The sequence below is a fragment of the Alligator sinensis genome, unplaced genomic scaffold (assembly GCF_000455745.1).
Source record: "Alligator sinensis unplaced genomic scaffold, ASM45574v1 scaffold368_1, whole genome shotgun sequence".
Taxonomy (NCBI): domain Eukaryota; kingdom Metazoa; phylum Chordata; order Crocodylia; family Alligatoridae; genus Alligator; species Alligator sinensis.
Genome location: NW_005842025.1, coordinates 929,423 through 949,884, shown reverse-complemented (window position 1 = coordinate 949,884; position 20,462 = coordinate 929,423). Strand labels below are relative to the sequence as shown.

The following is a 20,462-nucleotide window of genomic DNA, read 5'->3' as shown; positions in this document are numbered from 1 at the left end:
CCCCTGCCACTCAGCCCTGATGTGTGACCTGGAGCTGGCAGAGGGCCCAGGCTAGCAGTGGCCGCAGGGAATGAACTGGTGCTCAGCGCGAGGGAAAATCACCCCCCCTCTCCCCGCCGCTGACGCATCATGCTGCGGGGCGGCGGTGACATGGTGGAGAGACAGGATGCCCTATGCGGGCTCCGAGTGACTGCAGCACGGGACACTGGCCACAGGGAGGGGGGAGAACTTTTCTCCTGTGCTGAGCACCATCTCGTTCCTCACAGGCGAGTGTGGAGCATGTGGGGTTGGGGTTCCACACTGCTCCCTGCCTGTACTGCAGGGTTGGGGCAGGGGCACTGGGAGTGAGCAGAGCCAGTGGCAGCCAGGTGGGAGCATGGAACCCACACCAGTATCCTGCGGGGGCCAGTGCCGGCAGGGCCCAGGCATGGTGGCAGGAGTGCAGGGTGTCGGCCAGCAGGGGCTCTATGGAGTCAAGTCAACTCCCCCCTCTCCCTGCTGATGCAGCCCAGCCCAGCTCCACAGACCCCTGCCAGCCGACACCCCACGCTCCTACCGCCCCACTCAGGGCCCTGTGGGTGCTGGCCCTAGGACATTGGTGTAGGCCCCACGCTCCTACACGCCGATTGCTTCCACGCCCCCCACTTCCCCACCGCTTTCATGCCCCCCACCGGCCACTCTGCACTACATGGCTCCCATACCCCTACACACACATCCACACCCTCCACAAGCCCCCATATGCAATCACTTGTGCATAATACAGCACAAATCAGGACACATTGCTTTTTTTTAAATTAAATTAATATATTATTATGGGTGTTTGATTTTTTAGTATGTAATTAGTTTTTTTTTTCCCCTAAGATGGCAAACCCTCTTCCCCAAAGGAGTACTTCCAGGGACAAGGAGAGGGATTCTGGTGGCAAAGGTCAGAGGTTAGGGGCGGGACTTCTGGTCCCAAGATGACGACTAGGGGATGGGGCACCTGTCAAGGGGCGGGGCTACCCATGTGGCCCTTGACAGCTTGCCAAAACTTAGTAAGCAGCCCTCCACCCAAAATAATTGCTCGCTCCTGGTGTAGATGCACCCACAGTTACCAAGCTTCAGCCTTCACAAGCTTCAGCTTGTGGCTTGTTATTGGAGATCATAGAATCATAGAAATTAGGGGCTGGAAAGGACCTTGAAAGATCATAAGAGTCCAATCCCCCTGCTCTGGGCAGGAGTACTTCTAAGATCAAATGATCCCAGCAAGGTGTCTGTCCAGTCTTGTCTTGAACACTTCCAGATATCCCAGAGTGAATTTTTTTTTCTGAGGCATAATCGGTCTGGATCTTGGCTAAAAGCAAAAGTTTCTAGGTGCATAAATCAGTCAAGTCTTTGCTGGTAAAGACCTCAGACTTTGGTTCCTGTCCTTGTCTTGCTCCTTTCTTTCTAGGAAGCTTGTGGTGCTTTAGTGGGGAGCTTAGTTCTGCTTAGTTCAGCATTTCATCAGTATTCCTTGCTGATTTTTCTCCCTTCCTGGAAGGAGATGCCTGTTAGATTTGCTGCTGCATGAAAAGTTATCTGGTCATTTAAGTTAGAAGAGCAAACTTTACAAATCCCCCGGTGTCTCACTGGACCCCTCTCTTTATGCTTTTCTGTCACCAAGGTCATAAAAATATTCACTCCAACCTAAAATGCTCTCTCCCTGTTCTGTTCAGAAATTCCAGTGCCTAGAATTTAATGGGTCTTTAATGTCTTTATTGGGTAGCCCAGCTTGAAAAAGAGAGAGAACCTAATGTTGGTAATGGAGATCCAGTTACAGTTCAAACCTCCCAAAGTTGTAACAGCTGTTTTTAAAACAACTGCTCCTAGCTGTTATCTTGCTAAGTCTGCACCTAAAGCTTCTGAGCTGCTGACCTCAGAAATGAGAAGTGGTAAAAAAAATAGTAAAATATTGTCTCTGCTTGTTTTCTGTATCAAGGCAGGGAGGGAGTTCTGTTTTCCCATGTTGTTAAAAAAGAAAAAAAAAAAAGAAAATGCCTTTTCTCTTCTTGTCTTGGCAGGTACTGCCAGATCTGAAGGGATGGCCCTCATTTCCAGGAGGCTGTGTAAGAACATGTCCCTCCTACAAAAGGAATAATAAGGCCAAGGATGATAGTGGTGCAGGAATGAAGCCTAGGAGCAAGAAATACAAGGCAACCAAGTGGGCATGGAAGGTGCAGGATCCTGCAATGAATGCTGCAGCAATTCCTTGAGCAGAAGAATTTAATAGAGTTGGGACCTCTGTGTTCATAGAGTGGTTTTTCAACATGGATGCTGAGACCTGCTCAGAACCATAAACACCTGTGAAAGCCCCTGTTCCTTTAGTCCCCTCAGTGTGCTGTCACACCCTGTAAATTGGCAGGATTGGAAGTATTTGGGATTTCTCAGATAGTGGATGATTCCAGGAACTAAAAGAGGGGAAGCAAACAGTACCTGTGTACTTTGCCACCTATACAGCCCTGCACATAAGATGCTGTGCCAGGAAAAGGACAGCAAAGGCACTGCAAACCATAGATGCCACTGCCAAGGGGGCTGCTTACAGGTGTTTTTGCTTTTGTTTTTTTTCTTTAATATGGATCTACCTGTTTTGCACTGCACTGTGCTACACTTACACTGTAGTATACTTTGAAAACGGTAACTAGGAGCTTGTCTTGTTTTTTTGGTTCCCATCTGTGTATTTGGGGATTTTGTTTATTTTTAATAAACTTCTGCTTTTCCATTTGCCATCCTAGCTGCTTTCAGATTACTCTCAAAAATATGAAGGTACACAGTTATGCAAAAAAGTACTATTAATATATCAGCAAATGTAAATCACTTGGAAAGTAACATTTTAAAGTAAAATTGATGTAGGTATGAAGAGAAAGAAGCAACTCACTTCAGCACTGGCCTGGGATATGTGAAAGATTGATTACACTTGGTTTTATAGATAGGTTATCAAAGCAACCGTAAACATATTTCAGTCATTACTTCTAACCATCAGCCTGCCTGGCTAGCATGTAGGGCATGTGGCATCCCTCATCCCTTTATCTTTTTCTACTTTGGAACCTGTACCAGTATTGCACTTTTGGGTTATGTAAACTACTTCAGCAGCCATTAGTGTGCAGGTTCTACCTCCCTCACCTTTTATCCTTACAGAGGTGATACAGGGGACAGCAGCCTGCATTCATACCCGTGGTATTAGCCACAACGATATCTGGATGATCAGCCTACTTTGGCCTCAGCTTGCTGAATGTACACTCCGCCGTCATTCTGCCAGTCAAGTGCATCACTGAATTTTCTTTCCCCGTGTCTTTTGCAGTTAGGGAAGAGTTTCACAGGCCATGGGGGGAGGGGGGGAGGAGGCTGCCTGTCATAAGTGGCAACTGCTTCTCTCTTTCTCCAAGTATATCGGGACTAGATCTTTCCAGTACCCTGCTGCTATGTACCTTTCTTGTTCTTCCCATGTTATTCCTGAGCCTGCTTCTGTTTTTCAGTAAGTCTAGCAGAACCAGGGACTTTATCCCCCTCCTCCCCTCCCCTCATCCTTTTGCTGACGTATTTGCTTGCTCCTTCAGGATAGCAATCTGTGGATACACTTTCCATCAATGCCTCCAGCTCAATTTGGGTCACTGAAGCCAGTTGTTATTTCAGGCTCATACTGTTCTGTTGCCTCATGCTGGTCATCTCATGTCTGTAAGACTTTAATTTATCATTCAGAGCTGGTACTCCTTCAGAGGTGCTGGCACATGAATTCAGATTGCGCAGCAGTTGTCATGCCTGCCCACTGCCATGAGTCTTCTTCCATGGGCTTCTTCCTTTGAGTTTGGCACCCTTCCACAATGCAGAGGTCTGAAGGAGCATGGGGTATCTCTCAGGCTACCTATCTCACAGCATAAACAGTTGGTCTGAATTCAGAAACATCCAATCTAATGGTTTCATTGGCCTGCCTGTATGAACAGATGGAAGTGAGGGGGTTGCTGAAAGAGCCTCTGGTCACCACAGACTAATATCACTTCTGCCCTTAGGGGCTTGGAAGAATGACAGGTTGTTCTGCAGTACACCAATTCCTACCAAGTCTGTGTGAGAGTAGAAAATCTTGGATCTGCTTTCCACGTGTCAGTGCTGGACATGTACATGGAGTAGCAGTGTGGAGTCAGGTGTGCAGAGTGGAGCTTGTATGTGGCAGTGTAGTATGGATGAGCAAAGGTGAGCTTACCTGGCTCTTGCTTGCTTGGACAAGAACCTGTAGACACATGCTTCAGTGTAGACATACCCTTGGGAACAGAAATGGCTGGAGGTGAATGTGGATCTATGGAGGAGAACATGTAGACACAAACATACATATACCTTTTTAAAAAAAAACAGCCTGCATACCAGTAACTGCAAGTTTGCAACATACGATGAACCTAGAAATTAGGAAGAGTAAATGGGATGGGTAAAATATGGAACCACCCTCCTGTCTATATAATTTGCATTGACAGTGGTTTGGATTTATAAACCAACATGACTTTCCAGATAGCTGCATTTCTTAGCATGACTTTTCCATCCCTGAACAGAGGTGCACCTCTTTGCCCTTCGTGGGAGAGCATGTCTGCCATTCCCCACCCGCCCCCCCCAGCCTGCCCAGTACTCGCCTGCTACAATGAAGAAGATGGAAAATGAAATTATGTTAATCCCTGAGGGGAGGGATAAAATATGCCAGACCACCCAGTGGGCTGCTTTCACCAGTGTAAGTATTTATTTAAACAAGGAAACAAAAGTATCACCGTGCCAATTGTCTCATTAGCCAGGGTGGGGGACTCGCCACTTGAGTCAGTTTAGGTTTCCGTGTGGCTTAGCTGCTGACTGGGGGCGGGTTTCTGTAACTCTGGCGATGCCAGTTACCTCTTCAGGCATGGTTCCTGATGCCATGCCTCTCCTCAGGGGCTCTGCACAGCTGGCTGCTGGCCCTGCTGTCTCAGTGGGGATCCCGGCTTACTCTCTCAGAGAACTACTAATGCGCCACCATTTAGGATGCCTCTCATCAGTCCCGGTGGAGAACTGGCAGAGGTCGCGGCTCCCGCAACCCTGAGATCCTGCCAGCCATCGCACATCCTGGAGGTAAGAGTCCCCACCTCCCTTTCTCCCATCTCACCAGGGAAGGGCCCTTGTCTTCTTTTTCTCGCCCGTGGTATCTCCCAATCCTCGGGTGATCTTGCCAACAATAGTATCTTTTCTTCTCTCTTCTTTATGTCTGGCAGCGGTCATTAAATCTTTACCTGCTCCTGGTGTGTGTACCTTAGCCCCCTTATGCACCTGTGATCTGGTTTCACCCTCAGTTTCACCCTTATTAACAGGGGCTCAGCTAAAGTCCCCTGTTGCACACCTCCCCCTCATTTGTCCCCCCAAAATTATGATCTAACGGATCTTCTTTATCTTTGACCTAAACTGTTGAGCTTGTTGCTCTTGCATCCATGTCTGTCGTGGTTTCTGGGCATGATAGGAAGTACAAATTCCTGCTTTTCTTCCCGATGTTTCACTGAAAAATAAAAAGATTGTAAAGCAACAGCCCATCTCATTAGCCTGGCATTGCCAAGCTTGGCGGTTCGCAGCCAGCGCAGGGGTTCATGGTCTGTTATTAGTGTGAACTTCCGGCCTAGTAAGTAATACTGGAACAGCTCTACCCCCCACCTGATAGCCAGACACTCCCTCTCGATTGTAGAGTACCATGTGTCAGCTGGTGTTCGCTTTTTGCTAGCGAATGCTGTGAGTCTCTCTTCTCCCTCATCCTCTTGGAAAAGGATGGGTCTTAATGCCATGCTGGAGGCATCAGGTTGTAAGAAAAATGTCTTTTCAAAGTCTGGCGTATACAGCACCGGGTGTTGGCACAGAGCTGTCTTTACTTGTTCAAAGTCTTGGATGGCCTGGGGACTCCACTGTAGTCTGATTTTTTTCCGACCTTTCATCATCTCCATCAGGGGTGCAGTCTTTTCCGAAAAATCCTTGATGAAACATCTGTAATAATTGACGAAACCTGGGAAAGATCATAGTTGTTTGAGAGTTTGTGGTAATGGATGTTGTCTGATGGCCTCCACCTTATCAGCTAGGGGCTTTATTTTCCTTTGTCCAACCATAAACACAAGATACTGGGTCTCCTCCTTTTCCAAGGCACACTTCCAGGAATTCAGTCAGCCTAGGTTGACAGAGCTCTTTGAGGATCTCCCGTAGGTGCTGGCAGTGAGTTTCCCAGTCATGGGAGAAGACAATAATATCATCAGTATACGCAGCTGTGTACTCTTGTTGGGGAGCCAGCAAGCAGTCCATCAGGTGTTGGAATGAGGCCGCTGCCCCATGTAGCCTGAAGGGCATCCATCTAAATTGGAACAAACCCCATGGGGTTCCAAAGGCCATTTTTTCTTTGTCAGCGGGAGGGGTCTAGTGAGAATGCTGTGATTACAAAGATCCTTTTTATATTTGAGGATTTACATCAGTTGAACATAGTGTGGACTATCTGCATGTAGGCTGCAGTCATGCATTGCTTTTACGTATAGGATTTTTCATACAAAAACCCATGCTGGTATTAAAGCTAACAGAGGCTAGAAGGCTGAGCAGATAAGTAATGATATATGCCGCCTTTCACTTCTAGGTCACTAGTTCAACTGCAGCCCAGGTTGGCACTGACAAAGTTGTTACAATCTGACAGCTGTTTGTTGGCCTGTGTGAATGCATTGTCGGTTTCATTCCATTTCCTAGCAGACGGGTGACTGTATTGCAATTGGTCCCCTTTTTGGCAGTCTCAGTAGCAATGCCAGGTTTAAATAGATCATCTTGGGAACTCCTGAGAGTCCTAGAAGTGGATCTTCCTGATAAAGGGAGAGCCATGCTGATGGAGGGGTGGCATGGTGGGAACTTTTTGTTTGTTTTTTTCAGTTTCAAAATATATTCTATATGGAGCAGAGATTCTTGCATTCTTAGCCTTATGTTACCTTATGTTAACTTACATAGCTTGGAACAGGTGTATAGAAAATACTTTGGAAGGCTGTTTTCCAACTTTAAAGAGAGAGGGCTGTGCTGCAGTGTAGGTGAGGTCCTGCAGTGCTTTCATCAAAATCTTTGCACTGCATGAAATATTCTGTTGTTCCTTCATTAAAACAGGATTATCCCTCTGAAATTTATTTATTCTGCATGGGTCTGGAAAGCAGCACTGCTCCATTTTGACAGTGACCTCCTCTTAGCTACAGAGATGCACTGTAAAATGGGAGAGGTAAAGGACAGGCTTTTAGAATTCAAGAGGCTGAGCAATGTAGAGTTTCAGAAATGTGACCCAAGAGGAGCATTTACAAAATATCAGTTCAATTATGTTTGACTTTTGGACACCCAGGACAGTTTAATGGGTTGTCTCCGGCAAATGGCACTTCCAGCAATTCTTATCATTCAAGAATCCTGTCTCAGAGATTCCTTCTGGCATTCAATAATCTCTATTATTGATATAGCTTCATAGATGTTAGGGTCGGAAGGGACCTCAACAGATCATTGAGTCTGACCCCCTGCCTAGGCAGGAAAAAGTGCTGGGGTCAGATGACCCTAGCCAGATGCCTATCCAGCCTTCTCTTAAAGACCCCCAAGGTACGGGAGAGCACCCTTTGAAGCCCATTCCAAATTTTGGCCACCCTTAGGGGATGAGTATATAAGGATATAAGGGTAAGGATATAAACCTTAGGGGATGAGTTCAGAGTTTTTCCAGATGCCACAGCAGGCAAATCAGTCAGGCAAATTTCTTTCATTTGCATGGAGTTGTTGTGTAGTGATGTGTGGTAACAGTTCTTTTAACTTTATATCCTGATTGTCTTTGTGAGACAAATATTTGGCTCTTATAAAACTTAGTTCCATATTTCTCTCAAAAAATTGTCATTGATACAGTTTCATAAAGCTGCCATTCTACGAAAGGTTTGCTTCAGAAATTGCTCCCAAATAAAACTTCTTGCACCAATACTTTAATACCCGTCCTTTTGGATACTTTTTTTCCCCCTCATTGGGTTGGTCCAACTGAGAGAATGTGCCACTAGCATTTTGTGCGAGTGCGGTCTTTCTCTGCAGTTTAACTGCATGTTCTTTACCATATGTGTACTCCCAATATAAATAGCCTAACCTTTTCAACGAGAGTTTACAGGAAAGTGGTGAGAGAGAAGCTAGAAATAGCAAATATTACTTGTGACAATCATATTTGTTAAACAATAATTTATAATAAAGATTTAAAGTTAGTAGTCCTCTTGATATTTTAATAAAAGTCTGTCCAGGCTGCAACATCAGGTGTAATTCAATACAGCCAGCATACCAAACCATGAAAAATGACTGGAATACTTTTTGTGTCAAGCTTAGTTACAGAAGTATACACTCTCCAAAGGACGCACATTTGACCTTTATTTTCTCTGGGTTTGTAAACAAGTAAAAAGGGCCTACCCAAGGTTTTGGGTACTCTGGCCACTGGTTTCTTTCTACGCCTCTAATCCTGTCAAAAGTCACCCTCCTTAGTAGTTCTTGTGCCTTGCTATCCCAAACTGTTTTGGAAGCCCTCCAGGAGTATGAATGCATAACATCTACTAGTCCCTTCTCTTTTTGCAGAGACAAGGACCCAATTGGAATACCTTTGCTGATTGCATGCCGCAGCTGTTGGAATTGCAGCTTGAGGAGAGAAATTGTCTTTCTAGTAGGAAAGTCCCAAGCCAGTTACCATTTTAACCTCTGTCTCAAAGTGCAAATGAGGGACAGCAGAGATATCATGTGCTACTACTAGGCAGGCTGCTGCACTAATTTAAGATGATGGATTGATTTAAAGTGTAGTCCCAGGTAGCAGTCCTGAATTGACAAAACAATGGGTCCTGTGAACCTAGTAGTTTATATCTAGAACAGTGGTCTCCAATCTTTTTAGGTTGGAGATCACTTTTGAAATCTAAAAGGAACTGAAGATCTACTCCCCTCCCTCCCCCCCTCGCCCCAGCAGGTAAGTCTGTGGGGAGGGGGGCCAGGGAAGGGCTGTGGGGGGGTGGGGCAGATCAAGGCCCCAACCCTAGCCCCACTCCCTCCCTCACCACTGGGCTTCAATCTGACCCCCCCACCCCACAGTGGTGAGGGAGGGGCAAGTCTTGCACAGCTGGGGCAGGATGAGGGATGGAGCCATGAGCAAAAGTGGGAGGCTCGTGGGAGGCAGGGGCACACAGACTGGAGGGGCACGTGCCCTCAGATCTGCATGCGGGGTGGGCTGGGGCCCGGGGCAGTGGCAGCACTGGGCTTTTCCCAGCTGGGCTGCACTCTGGGCATGTCTGAGAGTATGGCTGCAGCAGCACTGGGAGCAGCCCTCCCAACCCCTGCTCCTAGCACTGCTGCTGAGCGCAGCATGGGCTAGGCCAGGCAGGAACAGCCTGGCGCACCCTTTCAGCCCACAGCTGCAGCGTACCCTCCCCTGTACCTGCCAGCCCCCATGTCCAGGGGTGGGGGGAAGGAAAGGGGCGGGGAGGCTGTGTCAGGTTGTTCCCACTGGACCTGGCCCATGCTGATTTGTTACCAAATTTGCCCATCACTTTGGGGTGTGTTTGTTTATTAGAGTTAGTTTTGGGGTCTCTGTAATTCTGTCAATGTACTGATTGTGTCACTTTTGTTTCTATACAGAGCTCTATCTCTCCTTTTTGCAAGTCCTCACCCCCAATGGAGCTACCCTGCAGGGTTTAGTCTCAGTGGGGCTGGGTTCCCCCCCCCCCTCCCCCCGAGTCAGCCTGGGTTACTCAGCACTTCCAGGGGATACACTCATGTGCCCCAAACTCAGCACAGGAACAGAGCCCATCTGAGCCGGCTGGGTCTGATCAGCATTTACAGGCTGACCTCCTCATATGCCATGGCTCAGGACAGCAGGACAACACTAAAACACATGCACACCGGTTAACAGGGCATGTCTGAGCAGGCTGGGTCTGATCAGCACTTTCAGCTGATACCCTTACGTGATGAGCAGACCCCACAGGATTTTTGGGCTTTACAAGGAACTTTGGCTTGGGAAAAAGAAGCATTGCTGCAGAGGAAGTGGGGAAGTAGAGGAGAAGGAAGAGTAAATGAGGTTTACAGAGAGAGAGTGGCATCCAGCTTAACCACACAAGTTATTTTATTGCTAGGTATAGGAAACTTATGATGATACTAGTAGTAATAGCCATACATGGAAAAACAAGACAGTTACAATATTACACCATTTCAATTGAGTATTTTGGGAAGTCTAGCTCAAGTTTGATCAGCAAAAGTCAGGTTTAAAAAGCTGTGTCTGGGGTAAAACACAGAGGTAGAGGGATTAAACCAAGTCTGAGCATTAGGAAGTGGGCTTAAACAAAAGAGGGAGAGAGAGAGAGTTAGGGTCTCACCACTCCAAGGTTCCCATGTGTTTGTTGACAGGCAGAGCCCTTAGCATGATCAGTGAAGATATTCCAGGCAGAAAAGGAGAAGGTAAATTCCCAGTGAAACTGGTGCAGCTTTTTGGATCCAAGCACCAGGACAGAGACTTGAGATGAGGTGGGAGTTCTTATAGGGAAACAACAATACAGTAGACCCCTGATTTACATGAGTATTGCGTTCCCGGGGGAATTTCGTGTAAGTTGAATTCACATAAGTTGGGACGACTTTCCCCATAGGAAATAATAGAATAGTGAGGGGTTGCGTACCCCAGACATACCGTAGTCATAGCCTTTTTTCCCCTTTTCTCAGCAGAATCACCTTTAGGAGGTGTGTCTAGTGTCTCACCTATGCATCGTGAAATGCTGGTACCACAATGGCAGCACAGCTCTGCTTGATTCTGCCTGCAAAGCTTGTGAGGCGTTCGCATATATATGCAAATCGCGTACATACGCATCTCAAGGGGCATTTTCCAGTCCAGGCGCTAATAAAAAAAAAAAAAAAAATGTGTAAACGCAAGATGCACGTAAGTCAGAATCGTGTAAATTGGGGGCCTGCTGTAGTTCAAGGGAGAACAATGGATTTGTTTATGCTGGACGATAGAAACTGATTATTCCTGGCTCTTGGAGGTGTTACTCGGAGCTCACAATGCAGTCGGGCAGAGACAGTATTTTGGGGTACCCAATAAAGGATTTATCACTAGAATTGGTCTGATAAATGAGCAGGATGTGTACAGGTGTGGGTTAATTAACATCTGGAGCAAAGATTCCCCCATCATGCAGCGCTTCCCTGGTTCTCTGGTCCCAGAGTTCAGTGCAGTCCTTGCCTTGGAACTCTGTTCTCCACTCGATGCTAATGAAAGGTGCTTCCCTTTTACCCGTCTCCGACGTAAATGAGACTGGGGGAGAAGTTGCTGTAATCTTGTTTATTGTTATCCGGAGGGGTTTAGATGCGTTTCTCCCTGTATCTTCATTTCCTTTGGTAAGCTCTTCTTCTAATCAGTTCTGGTTCAGGCAGAGGTGAGTTGGGGTGGGGGGGGGGGGGGGGGGGGGGAGTCCTTCATGAGTCAGGCTGGGTACTGTGCCAGGGATTCCCAGGAACACAGGACTGACAGGTAACACCATGTCCTGGGGTGGAGGGGGGGGTGATAAGGCTGTGCCAGTCTGTTCCCACCAGTCCTGACCCGTGCTGCACTCGGTGGCAGCGCTGGGAGTGGGGGTTGGGGGGCTATGGCACCCCCTGTGGCCCTGCTCCCAGCACTGCCACCACAACCACCTGGCCTGAGTGCAGCCTAGCCAGGAACAGCCCAGTGCTTCTGCTGCCCCAGCGCCAACCTGCCCTGCATGCAAATCTTGGGGCATGCACCCTCTTCCCCTGTGCCCTCCTGGGCTGTGTGCCCTCCCTCCCCATGCATCCCTCTCCCTGTGCATCTTAGATAAGCCACTTGTGGCTCTGTCCCCTGCCCTGCCCCAGCTCCAGCTGTGGGCTGGACTTTGCGCCCCACTACACATGCCTCCTGGGCCTCTGCCCCTTCTCTCCTCCACTGACTGACCTGCTGGGCTTGTGGGGACGGTGGTGTGTGCGCACACTCAGCCCCCGCAGCCCAGGATCAACTTCAGGAGGATCTGAGATCCACTGGGTTCCACCATTGGTTGGTGACCACTGATCTAGAAGAAGCAGTTACTATCTCCTATCCAGACAAGGTGATAAAATATTTTCAAGGATCCAACTACTATCCAGTTACATGGCTGTCCAGCACAATCCACACACAAGGCAGATGTGGTACAGATCATTGCTTATTCCAATTTAACAGCATCACCTCAATATTCTCTGGGCTGAGTGTCAGCCTACTTAAGCCAATGCTTTAGTCTCTCTTTGGCACTGGGCCAGATATTCAACAGCTATTGGACAAAAACTTTTTTTTATTTATTTTTTTTACTTTTAAACTTAACGGAGTCATTCAGAAACGTTCTTGTTGGTAACTAACTGATTATAGGACATTGAACAGAGTTGGAAGAAAATGTGTCTGTTTAAAAATTTTAGGGCAGGCAAAAAATAGAGAACCTGAAGAAGTCATTTTTTGTTGATCTGTCAATCAAAAACTAACCTAGTTTAACTTTAAAAAGTCTCTGCATCAACTGTCTGATCTATGGTGTCTGAATCAGCCAAAATGTTAAACATCAAACAGCATCTATAATCAAAATGATGATATGGCCGTAACTAGGTCAGTACTGCTGGGAGCTGTTGTAACTAATCTGCTTTTAAAATGCAAGGCATGGATGTGAAAGGCCAGGTGTTTGCCTTTAACTGCAGCTGTACCATCTGTGGAAACAGGTTGAGATGCACAGAGCAGTCAGCAAAACACAGCTGGTAAAAGTTGAGAAAATACTATCTCACTTAAGCAAAATGGTCCCCAAAGTGGAATTGCATAGTTAAACACTGCTTCACCGTAGCAAGGTGTTGGCTGTATTGGATTAATGAAATTAACACAAAAATAAATGTATGTTTTACCCACATTTTTTTTTTCTCTCTCTGTAGTAAAGAAATCAAATCAAACCAGCTATTGAAAGACCTGTGCTCCCTGGCTGTGTGACTAAGACTGTTATATGTCATTTTTTTCCAGCCAAGCAGGGGCCCAGATTAAATTTTAAAATGAGTCTTGCAGGGTTAAAATAAAAAAAATCAGTAGTTTGAAAAATAATTGCATTTTTATTATTAGTTAATGGAACATATTGGTTGTTGGAGTCCTCCGTGGAACTAACCATGGAACCCCCACATAAATTGGATTAATTTGACTTCACATCTAAGCTTTTGACTTACTTTTTGAACTTGCTGTGGACAGGTTGCAGCTCCATACACACGATCTCCCTGTGGGCTTAAGTATAGCAAAAGATGTGTGATCTACAATAACGTGAAGTCTTGCTCAAACACTTTTTTAATGGAAATGAAAACTCATTTTTAAGCTGTCTTCTCAAAGACATTCACATATATTATTTGTATTTTGGTAGAGAGGAGACAGGCTTTTATCAGCACCCCATTGGGTGAGGCAGGATACATGCACACAACAAAAGGGTAGTTCCTGCCCCTGAATTTTTTTTTTATTTGCCTGTCAAACTCTCACCTTCTTGAGTGTTGTATTTGCATTACTGTAGGAAGCTTTTAATCAAGACCTGCAAGCTATATGCAGGCCACCCTGACCTGTTTTAAAACTGAAAAGGCTTGATGAATCCTAAAAGGCTGCTTTGTATTCTGATGGCAATGTATATTACTAATTACGGGTACAGCTTAGCATTGAGTACTAAGCTTTATGTTGAGAATTGAAAATATGCATTTGTTTGACAGGCATACTCATAGCAATGAAACATTTCCTGTTAGTGGGGAAAAATCTGTGATGGAAAAATAATCATTCTCTATGTAATTTACTCCTATATATTTATTGCTAGATAGCTCTACTAGGAATTTTGATTGATTTAATATGGACAGCAGTATGAGATCCTAAAGTAGCGAAGTCCGTTTAATTGTGTGTCAGGAGTAAATGAAGGCAAAACCATACAGACTAAATAGAAATTTGCCGAAGTTGGAGATGCATTTTTGTTTACTGTACGTCCCTTTTTTTTTTTAACCAGGCCGTGCTTTCTATGCAGCTGTATTGAATTTTTTAAACTTTGTGTAGGTAAGTCTATAAAAGGGATGGGAGCAGGGAGGTCAGCATATGCTTGTTTATTTCAGTTGCTTTTTCTGTGCTGCCAGGTTTTATTTTTGAGATATAAGGGAACATGGAATGGAAGGGACACTACATAGTATATCTGTTCAGTAGAGTTGATTAGGAGTTTTCTGGTGACAGTTTTTTTTTTTCCTGAAGAGATGTCAATTTGTTGAAATACTTTCCTTTGGAACTCATCCATTTCAATGAAATGTGTGGGGGAAAGGTATGTTAGCTCCAAGACAAGATTTCTAACAGGGAAAGAAAGAGATGACTCAGAGTAGCCAATACCCTGTCAACCAGGGCACTCACCTGGCATGTGAACATGTAGGTTTCAGATTCTGCTTTGCTTGATTCAGACCACAGTCCTGAACAGAACTCTCCAACATCACAGGTATCCGCCCTAAGAACCTAATGTCAGAAGCAAGGTTTTTCTCGTGATTGCTTGTATTGGATCAACTGTACACTGAGAGAGATATTAGACAAGCTTTCAGGCACAAAGTGCCCTTCGTCAGGTCTGTCTTGTTGGGCTCACTGTGGGGAAGGGAGCAAAGGAGTAGCCCCTTGTTACCCTGTACCCTCTGGTTGGAGAGGGCGCTTCTGCAGGGACTTTATAGCCACAGAGCTATTCCCCCATAGTGCTTTATTTCTATAGCTCAAAGCTGAAGGGCTTTGTAGCATTGCAGAGGGACATGCACATAGCCTAAGGTGCAGTTGTACTCTGAAAAGCTGGCTGTGTATGGGGAATTGAATGCACAGGAGACTGATGTGTGAATTTACTGGCTGTTCTGCACTAACTCCCTTTGAGGGCATTCCTAGTGCACATCACTGGTGCCGTGGCTTACTGCAGTTGGAATAGAGGAAGCTGCCTGGCGTGAAAATACCTAATGTGCACTAATTGTATCCACATGGGGAATTAATGCAGAGTAGCTAGCTATAGCTCTAAAATGCACATGCTAGCTTATGGCATGGTAGATTCCCTATATAAACAAACTGTTAGAATGCTCTTTTCTTCCATAATGGATCTCCCCAGGTGTGTATTCTGAGCCATGTCTGTTCACTAATACCTAATCAAGATTTTTTGTTTCTGCTTTTTCCCCACAGAGCCGTCAAAGCTAAGGGTGTGAGTTGGAGCTGATATTCCTTCTTGTCTGTCCTCAGTAGAATTGTTTACCAAGTTTGTCAGTTAACACCAGTACAAACTTTGTGATGGTAACAGGGTCCCACAGGTGTGACTGACTGCAGACATAGTTTGTCTGCCAGCACCTTTATTATGAGTGCTGATGTATGAACATGAAAGGATACTATAAGATAAAGAAAAATTAAATACTGTGGGAGGGGAAGAAAAAAATGCATATGGTTTCATTTTTTTTAACCTAATTTGGCACTACAAACACTAAGATGCCTTAATCTTGTGGACATTGCATGGTATAATATTCTAGTTGAGTTTGAGTTCCCTAAGTGTGCATTTCTAAACCTTAATTTATTTGGATTTCTTTTACCTGTGAACTTCCCATGGTCTTGGGACTAGAATTGCTCTAAGTTTGCAGTAGGTGTAGAATGACGGTAAGGGTGGCCAAAATTTGGAATGGGCTTCCAAGGGAGGTGGTGCTCTCCCTTACCTTAGGGGTCTTTAAGAGGAGGCTGGATAGGCATCTGGCTGGGGTCATCTGACCCCAGCACCCTTTCCTGTCTAGGCAGGGGGTCGGAGTGCAGAGGCAGAAAAGGATCTTGGAGTCATTATTGATGCCAAAATGAACATGGGCCAACAGTGTGAAGACATGGTCAGGAAGGCCAACCGTACCTTGTCATGCATCCACAGATGCATCTCAAGCAGGTCCAAGGAGGTGATCCTCCCCCTCTATGCGACACTGGTCAGGCCACAGTTGGAGTACTGTGTCTAGTTCTGGGCGCCGCACTTCAGGAGGGATGTGGACAACATTGAGAGGGTCCAGAGGAGGGCCACCCGCATGATCAGGGTCAGAAGGGCAGGCCCTATGAGGAGAGGCCACGAGACCTGAACCTGTTCAGCCTCCACAAGAGAAGGCTATGGGGGGGGATCTAGTGACTGTTTACCAACTAGTCAGGGGGGGACCAGCAGGCATTGGGAGAGTCCGTGTTCCCCCAAGCAGTACCAGGAGTGACAAGAAATAACAGTCACAAGCTGGCAGAGGGTAGATTCAGACTAGACCTCAGGAGACGCTACTTCACTGTCAGGGCAGCTAGGATCTGGAGCCAACTTCCAAGAGAAGTGGTGCTAGCTCCTACCCTGGGGGTCTTTAAAAGGAGGCTGGATGAACACCTTGCCGGCGTCGTTTGACCCCAGCATTCTTTCCTGCCATAGCAGGGGGTTGGACTTGATGATCTGCTCAGGTGCCTTCCGACCCTACCAACTATGAAACTATGAAAATGCTTGTTTTACAGATAGTTACAACATCCTGTAATGTAATTTACACTTAATCACTGATATTTAGTCTCACCTTTAAGAGTATAATAATAAGTTTTTGTCTGCAATTTTTGAAGAGTTTAATCCATGTTTCTTATCAGTCCAAGAACTTCCGTGTGAGAAGCACGCTGTAGCAATATTAACATTTTTCCTGGAATCTTATAATGATGAACTTCCTATTGAAACAGTTTATAGCACTGAAAGAAAATGTCATCTGTGGCAAAAGGTGAAGTTAGGCTCCTCAATCTAGACTTAAATGCTTTAAAAAGGGCAGTCTGCTTTTGGAGGTGCTGAGCAAAGTGAAGGGTTTCTGCTGATATTTGTTTGTCGCCTTTGAAAATCAGGCAACCTTTCTTTAGTTGTTTAAATATGGACATTGAAGCCTAACATTAGATCCCTAGGTTTGGCAGAAAATCTGACATCAGGTAGTCTTGATTTGAATGTAATAGGACAATGTGAGAAGACAGTGCAAGAATCTAAAAACTTTTCAGTCTAAAGGATGATTTATCACATGTGGTTCTTTAAGTCTTGTTTCACAGCCAATGCTAAACTAATCCATCAGTTGTAGAGGCACAGCGTGATGGCTTACTTCCAAATAGCTTCCTTAGGAAAGGAAGTTACTGAACCCCAATATTTAATAGAAACATTTGTGAGCTTTTATGATGTCAAAGAAAATATCATCATTTAAACTTTCTTTTCTGCTACTCAAACATCAGAGCCAATAGGAAATGAGAAACAGAGTACTCCTAGAAAGTAAGAATTTTCATAATCTGTAATGTGTGAAATGCAGAAAAATGCAGTGCAAGTGCCTAGCAGTAAGTGAAAATAATTTTGGTGAAAAATTAAAGGCTTAGGGCAGATTTGAAATATACCTGGTTGCCTAATTCACATTGATTTAAATTCTCTGGTGCCCTGATCTGATCCCTTTCTCCTCCCACTTGTCAGCAAAATAAATGTGCTAGTAGGATAGCAGGTGAAGGAGTATTGTGATTGTCATACAGAAGACTATCCCAGTCATTCCCTCTTCCTTTCATTGTGTTTTGGGGGAGCATAGGGATGCAGTGAGTGGTTGAGTCAGGGAAATAATGGGTCAGAGTGGGTTAGATAAACTTGATGGAGATGGTGGGCTGTAACGTGTGGGGCAAACGGAGGAAAATGAGTTTATTTGCAGGATTGATTGTTGGATTCAGGATTGAATTTTTTTTAATGTGCATAAAGAGGAATGGAATGGGTGAGATTAGACTGTGGGGATGAATGAGGAAGAAAGACACTGAGTGGAGGAGTAATACACAGGGGATCAAGGAGGGAAAAGGGAGAAAGAAATGGTAGGGGTTGGAAAAAAAAATGTGGGGAAGGAGAGCAGGATGGGGATGAGAACAGGATGTAGAGAGAGGAAAGGAACAGGCATAGAAAATAACAAGACACATCAAACTGCGGACCAGAGGTAGGAGAAATTAGGGGAGCAGGAAGAGCAAATTAAAGGGAGACATTGAAATTTACATTCTAAAAAGTTATGACCTGGTTGGAGACTAAACTTCTAATGTGCCACCACCACAGTGCAGATGAAACTGGGTCATTCTTTGTTTGACCTTCTCTCTTTTCTCCCCTGACCATTCTGTTTTTTGATTGGCTTCCTGTATCTTAAGTGAAACCACAACCTTTCAAACTCCTCTAGGCAGAATGAAAGGCACATGGCAGCAGTGTAAGAGGAGCTTCATGCAGTCTTCTGTGCTTGGGTGGGTGTGCTGGTTCTTTCGTAAACTAATAGCTCCCAGCAGTGCTGCTAAATCAGACTTCATGGAGCCAGGAGCTGAGCACTTGGAATGCTACTGCAGGCACAAAGGTCTGCTGTTTTACTGAAAACTACTATTTGTTTTGTGACTATTGAAGTAATGATCTACAGTGCTTGTTGACAACACAAAAAAGCAGGCAAAGGTTGGCTTGGGGAAGAAAAAGCTTACATCAAGGTAAGACCAAACAAAAGGCTAAGTCATCATTTTTAAAATTTTGTTTGACAGAGGAGGGAGAGCTCCACTCAAGTGTTATAGCTGCAAAACTAACTGAACCTTGGCAACAATTAAAATTATATATATTACTTTACTGGAAAGTCCTCCTTAAAATCCATTAGTTGGTGGTTTTACCAGGTAAAAAAAGCAGTTGGAGATATTTTATATAGTCTTGATGCACATTTAATTTTTTTTAAGAGGTTTTTTAGTTTATGTTAGGAACTTGGATTTCAGGATCCAGGTTATCCCATTAGTAACTGGTAGGAATCCGCATCTGCTAGGAAAGCAACTTCTGCACATCAACAATACCATATAGTCCTGGGGTACACCATGAGTGCCACAAATGGCTTGGGCAGCCTCAGTGTGTGGCACTCAGCAGATCAGGGAAGGGACAGGCAGCACAGCATCAGAAAGGGCCAGAAGCAGAAAGCAGAACGCAGAGAAGGGGGATTGAAGTAGCACATGAGGAGAGCACAGGGCTAATTTGTGACACTGCTGCCAAAAAGGATGGCCTTCATGGATATAGTCCAGGGGTTGGCAACCCCCGGCACATGTGTCAAGCATGGCACGCAAGGCCATTTTGCTCGGCGTGGCACAGCCAGCCCCAGCTCTGTGTAGCTGCTGCCAGTGATGGAGCCGCAGCTGCTCCCAGCAGGGCTTGCAATGTCCCAACAGCTCGGACTTCTGGCTGGCAGCAGCTCCCCAGAGCCGGGGCCAACTGCAGCCAGGAGGTTCCAAACAGCTGTGCCGGGCTCCAGCATCAGCTCCGACACGCGGGTGCATGAGCCAGTACAGAGTGGGCGGTGGGGGAGGGGCCTGAGGCAGTGCAGCCCCGGTCTCTCCCCTGCTCCTGGCACGGAGGTGATAGCAGAGTTCCAGAGCCCAGTGCAGCTGTTTGCAGCCAGCCTGGGCTCTGGGCAGCTGCAGCAAGCAGCTGACAGGCTGCAAACAGCTGTGCTGGGCTCCACAGCTCCGGCATCAGCTCCGTGCTAGCAACGACTGCGTGGGCACCTTGGGGTGGGCTGCACTGCCCCGCTGTCCGCCCCAAGGTGCGCACATAGTCACCGCCAGCACGGAGCTGATGCCGGAGCTGTGGAGCCCAGCGCAGCTCTTTGCAACCTGCCCCCTGCTTGCTTGGTGCAGCTGCTCATAGCCTGGGCTGGCTGCAAACAGCTGCGCTGGGCTCCGAAACCCTGCTATCATCTCTGTGCCGGGAGTGGGGGAGAAACGGTATGCTGGGAGCAGCCCAGGCTCCACCAGCTACCCAGAGCCGGGGTAGCTGCTGACAGCCACAGAGCCCGGACTGGGGGCGGGGAGGTGCTTTGGGTGGGGGAGCACAGGGCAGCAGGGCTGGGGGGCAAGGGGCACAAGCAGGTCATCCTGCAATGTACCTCTTGCCCTCATTTTGTTTTTCTGCTATGTCGGCACTCCGGCACCTTCCGAGGTAGGCATTGTAGTGTTTTTTGGCACTCCAGCCAAAAAATGTTGCCTATCCCTGATAAAGTCTATAACCATAGGGGCAGTTTATCCTTGAAGAGTAAGATACACATAGAAGAAGCCATGAAATATCGTGGATTCTTCAACTACAATGATTTTGTTTCAGTATTTTTAGTGCTTTTTAGAAATACAGTAACATTATTTCTGTGCAGTGCTTGTGACTTTCTCACTGGAGCAATTGCCTCTAGATAAAACTAGAAACCTAGGCTGAAAGGGAAAAAACCTGTTTGTTTTATTTCTTTGTGATGTCCAGGAAATAAAAGCAACTACTGGCTTGGTCTGGAAAAGTTGGTAGCATGATAGAGGGATATGCAGTACCAGGAAGTAAATTGTCTTTGAGGATCCTTAAGCCTTATAGCATAGTTGAGGCAGTTGGTACTATATTTACCTGAATAGAAGATCA

General features: G+C 46.0%; 1 protein-coding gene across 4 annotated transcripts in view; it reads left to right on the top strand.

Annotated features, from left to right (window-relative positions):
* The window catches only part of CBFA2T2 (CBFA2/RUNX1 translocation partner 2), a 118,645-nt gene that overhangs the window by 20,566 nt on the left and 77,617 nt on the right, over positions 1 to 20,462 (top strand). For 2 of the 4 annotated variants that reach the window (XM_025202433.1, XM_025202429.1), the window contains one exon: positions 2,043 to 2,087. The exons of the other annotated variants lie outside the window; for them this stretch is intronic. In XM_025202433.1, the coding sequence (XP_025058218.1) occupies positions 2,063 to 2,087 (25 nt within the window). In that variant the 5' untranslated portion in view covers positions 2,043 to 2,062. The remainder of the gene's footprint in view (positions 1 to 2,042; positions 2,088 to 20,462) is intronic. 4 annotated transcript variants of the gene reach the window in all.